This window comes from Condylura cristata, unplaced genomic scaffold, assembly GCF_000260355.1.
Source record: "Condylura cristata isolate star-nosed mole 26May11 unplaced genomic scaffold, ConCri1.0 scaffold00031, whole genome shotgun sequence".
NCBI classification, from domain to species: domain Eukaryota; kingdom Metazoa; phylum Chordata; class Mammalia; order Eulipotyphla; family Talpidae; genus Condylura; species Condylura cristata.
The window spans coordinates 16461404-16466648 of NW_004567132.1; the positions used below are offsets into that span (position 1 = coordinate 16461404).

Sequence of the window (5245 nt, forward strand, 5' to 3'; positions counted from 1 at the left end):
ATGTGGTCACTTCCGGGGCAGGCGGGGATCGAACTCATGCAGAAGTGGGTTAAGCTTCTTAGTGCAGTGCTTTAACCCACTGCGCCGCCAGGGAGGGCCCTCATGAAAACTTTTTAGTTAGACAAATGTAAATAGAATAAGTAAAAATCATGTGTGGTAAAAGTTTAAGGACAGTAATGGAAAGATAAGGGTATAAAAGGATTTAACACACCAGGACAGGGGTCATGGCTCCACTCGATGAGCCTGGAATGGGTAAGTCATGGAGAAGGTAGTCAGTGACAGTTGCCAGGCAGAGGGCAGGGAGGACAGGGGAGGTATTACTTAATGGGTATAGTGTTTCTGTTTGGAAACTCTTTTCTGTTGGAAAAGTTGTGTACTTTTTCGCAGGTGATAGCTATACAACTGTGAATGCAGTCAGTGCTGCTGAACTGTATGCCTAAAAATTTCTAATATGGTTAATCTGGAATTGTATATGTTTTAATTTGTAAAATACAAGAAGAGGAGAAGGAAGAAGGGAAGCAGAGGATGGAGTTGCAGGCTGCTTGCCCCCTTGGGCACCCCCCTTGCGCAGCTGTGTGTGGTAGGCACAGGCGTGCACACAGAGCGACAACGAAAGGAACAATGCAGTGTTTCAACCAGAGCAAATTGATGACTTTAAATTTTTACCAAATTCAAAATAAGACCTCATCCTTCAAACTGAACAAATCACTTATTAACTGAAGAGAGAAGGCTAGCCTGGAATCAGTGTTCTAGGTGTCTGTTTGCTGAGTCCTGGTACTGACCTCTGAAATATCAGGATGCCATGCTCTCCCTCCTCCCAACGTACTGAACAGAACCTAACTCTGCCCAAAGGGGTCCTGTACAAATCAGAAATGTGGCCCACACCTAGCTCCCGAAAGGCCTGTTTCACTTCTGTCTTCATTACCAGGAGCCTGTAGTGGCCAGAGCACACACCCATGTTCAGGACAAATACTTCTTCACTCCACTCACTTCCCCAACCATTCCCCACTTTCTCACACATGTACACGTGTAGCATACACAGTTATCAGCATCCTATGTGATCCAAAGGCCCAGAATCATTGATAATATAATTTAAGATTCACTAGGAGGGGCCTCCCTAGTGAGCCAGGGGTTGACGTCTCAGCACTGTCAGGCTGTCACTGGCCACTGCAACACCAGTCCCATCCCCGGTTAGGGAGCTGACCCACATGGCACAGCAGACTTCTGTCTGGCCTGCTGCTCCCCTCAGCAGTGTATTTCAGTAGATCTGCCTATTGTGCTCCCCACTCTGTCTCTGGTGAATCTTCTCACAGCCCCTCCCCACACACACACACTTCTGGCCTACACCCTAGTACTTGTATGCATAAATAAATAAAATGAATCTTTAAAAAAAAAAAAGATTCACTAGCAAGTGTCAAATATTAGTGCTCCTTAAATCCAGGAAGGTCTGTATGGACAGGTTTCCATAAATGCCCAGAAGGATCATACATGGAGCAGGACCCACATATGGGAGGATGACATAGGCTAGGGCTGCTGGTCCTGAACATTTAGAAATAGCCTTGGCCTGTGTATCATCTGCTCCAATGCCCTGCTCTCAAGCCTCAATCTCAGGTCCTTTTTTGCTCCTTTCAGTCACACAAAGCTCTTTCTGCTTTAGCTTTAATCGTGCCCACTGTCTATGGTTTTTCTCCTGTTCTGCCTACCCATCCTGTGTCAGCTTCTCTACTTTTCAGCTGAGGTGGGATATTGGGTTGCAAAGATATCTGACATTAAGAGAAAGAAAGCAGTTTGCTGACACATACATCCCTGGTGAGCACGGGCCAGGTTTCTCTAGAATTTAAGACACCACATTTTAACTTTTGTTCAGTTAACCTCTCAAAGCATAAGGACCACTGTAGGCCTCCCATGGTGCAAGCACAGGCCGTGTCCATTGGGAACTCCTGGGGGCAGCTGATAGGGCCCAGGAACTCCTGGGGGCAGCAGGAGAGACTGGAGAACTCTTCATGATACGATGATGAGGCTGTTGAACTCACCTTAAAAAGGAAATGAGTCACACCTCAGGAGGCAGTGGGCTTGATTAAAAGGCAGATATGGGGCAGTTTACCAGATGATTTGCATGGGTGAGTTTTCTGAGGGCCAGGTGAAGGCAAAAGGGCAACAGGTCTGGATAAGCTGGTGGTCAAGGGAGGTTGCACTGTGGGTGGCAGTGACAGGGGTAAAGGAGGCCAAATGGAGCAAGGAGGGAGTTAAGGCCCAGGGTCCTGGGCAGCAAGACATGAATGTGCCCTCCCCGTGGACATGGCTGATATGTCTTCACTGGGGTGAAACGTGCCTGGACAAATCCATTTGGCAGCACAGTACCTGGCCTGTGACCTGCTGAGCCTTCAGGTGAGTTAATCTGTGAACAGAGGACGCTGCCAGAGTACAGAGGGTGCCCAAACTGCAGTGTCACAGGAGCCAGGCTGGGAGGGACCCAGGACTTCCTTGGTCCTCACAGGGATGCAGCATGCTGGTGCTGAGAGGGCTTGGCTCACCCTAGAACGGAACTTTTGCATGGGAGGCCCAGTGAGAGGCTCTGGGCCTTAGGGACACACGCAGTTCCTGTGATAGCAAGCAGGGAAGGGCTGTGTATGCCACACAGGTACCAGCCTCATCTACTTATATCAGCCTTGAGGGATGAAATGGTCAGGCCAGGGTCTCCTGAACACTTGGGGACAGAGGCTGGGTCCCAGCTGTGGCAGGGAAGGGAAACTGGCCACTCCCATTTGCTCTCCCTGGATGCCCACACACCCAGCCTCCCGTCAGGCATGTTGGGGTCCCAGCACTGACATCCGGCCAGTGGGGTATGGCTGTGTCTCCGTACGTCTAGCCCATTCTAGATCCACCTTGTCCCTGGAGTCCTCCTTCCCCTGCAGCAGACACCTCGAGGCCAGAGCAGATGGATGGCCTCACTGGCCCCGGTCTTTCTCACACTCCTCATGCTCCTTCCCCATGTGGCCCTGTCTGAAGCAGGGCCACTCTCCACATCCATCCTTCTCATGGATGCTAGCAGATACACACACAGCACTGGAAGAAGCTGTATGTTGTTTCTGCTTTGCTTTTGTTCCTCTGCTTTTGTTACCTCAAAGCATGCCTGACCAGCCTGCTGGAACATATATAAGTCCCGCCTCCCTGCCCCCCAAACCATCCCATAACATGTGAACAAGGCGTGTGAGACGAAAAGCGCCGCCCGGCCATGTGCACCCTAAATTGTTGACCACAGCCTCATGAGAAAAAGAAATGTTTATTCTTATCTTGTGGTTGCTTTTGTATGTAACATCTTGCAGCACTGAATACACGAAACAGTGTGAACCCACAGGCCTGCGTGGAGCAGTCACCGGCACCGTCTGACATGAGCCAGCAGTCAACTTTCATTGTGAGTCACACAGACTTTAAGCTTGCTTGTTATTGCAGCAGACTAAGCCACGATGGGCAGGTCTCGGCCCCCTCCCTGCTTCATCTTGGAGACGTGAGCAGAGGGAAGGTGGTATATAAACTGAACTGTAGGCACAGCAACTACCCTCCAGGATAGGGAGGAGAAGTACTGGCATGTCCTCTGGAAGCCCATGTGCTGGTAGAGGGCCAGAGCAGAGTACTGCAACATGGTAGTACTGAGGATAACTACACTGTAGCCCTGGTCCTGCCCAAACTGAAGGACAGTCCTGACCAGGGCCTTGGCTATCCCACGGCCTCGGTGTCCCAAGGCCACACAAAGGTGAAGCAACTGCAGCTGCTCCTTCCTCAGGGCAGGCTCCGTCACAGGCAGAGCACCCACCATGCCCACCACCTGCCCCTCACACTCAGCCACCCAGAAGCAGGAGCCAAGCTCACTGAAGTAGGATTTGGTGATATCAGACATGTCTGTGCGCAAAGACATGTCTTCAAACTCAGTCCAGGGGTATTTGGCAAAGAACCGCAGGGCAGCAAGGAGAGAGAGGTTGGCCAGAAGGGCCAGCAGCCAGGAGCCGGTGATCAGGAATACAGCCAAAGGCACCCCAAGCAGCAGCAGGATCATTTGGGGAAGTTTCAGCATATGGCAGAAGGTGGTGGGGGCGTGCTCTTGCACCCCCTGTGAGAACAGCTCCAAGATCCTCTTTCGATCCCTTTCTTGGTATTTGCGGATGTGATGAGCGTAAGGAGCCATGGGTGACGCTGCACAGATTCTGGGTCCACGATAGGCTCTTGGAGTCACAGCGTGCCTGCCCAGCTACCCTGGGAAAGAGGAAGCCAGGTGAGTGCACCCATCTCTTTCCTCCCGGAATATGTGAGGCCCTATTTAAGGTTTTGTGTCTCTGGCCCTTTTGCCCAAAAGGAAGTAGGCCACAGAGCCTGGAGGTGTTGGGCCAGAAGACAGTTATTTCATCCTAGCTGTGTCCACTTCTAGCTGTGTGATCTTGGACAAGTCATTGAACTTCTCTGAGCTTTCATTCTTTCACCTGAACAACAGAATATAAACATGCCCTCTTGGGTAGTTCTGAGAACTCAAAAGATCCCTAAGCTACAGTCTATAATGTGCTTTCCCAACACCCTCTCGTCCTTTTTACTAGCTCTGGCTTATTGTCTACGGGAGCAGCCAGACCAGTTGTGCTCATCTCCTACTCCTTCACCCAGGGAATATCCATTGAAGGAATCCTGTTTTCCCAAGCACATGTTTCAGCAAATGTCTCTTGCCCTTGAATGCAAATTTTTAGGTTTCCAAGTTCGTCTAAGAGCCCAACATCTGAGGACCTCCCTGGTGGAGCAAGGGGTGAAAGCACAGCACTATGAAGCGGTCTGCAGCCGCTGCAGCATGAGTTTGATCCCTGCCAGAGAGCTGACCCACGTGGCGCGGCAGACCTCTCCTGTCTCGCCCACTGTTCCCTCAGCAGTGTATTCCAGTCAATCTGCCTGTTCTGTTCCCCACTCTGGTGAATCCATCTGGTGAATCCTCTTACCGCCCCCCTGGCTTGTACCCCAGTTCTTTTATGCATAAATAAATACATCTTAAAAAAAAAGAACCCAACATCTGAAATGATCCAGACATGAAGGGCAAGTTGCTAGCACTGTCCTTCCACCCAAGTCCTCTTACCTGCTACCACGGAGCCTTGACTGTCCAGGGTGGCCTCAGCCTCCAGCCAGCATCCAGCAGAGACTGTCCAGGGCCTGCCCCACCTCCAGGGACCAGGCTCTGGACACAGCCTCATTGGCTGACTCAGACATTTGATAA

General features: G+C 50.9%; 1 protein-coding gene across 1 annotated transcript; it reads right to left on the reverse strand.

Annotated features, from left to right (window-relative positions):
- Positions 1 to 3457: 3457 nt before the first annotated feature.
- LOC101632075 (putative N-acetyltransferase 8B) lies at positions 3458 to 4183 on the reverse strand. The gene has a single exon (XM_004691362.1). The coding sequence runs from the start codon at positions 4181 to 4183 to the stop codon at positions 3458 to 3460; it is 726 nt and encodes a 241-aa protein (XP_004691419.1).
- Positions 4184 to 5245: the final 1062 nt, after the last annotated feature.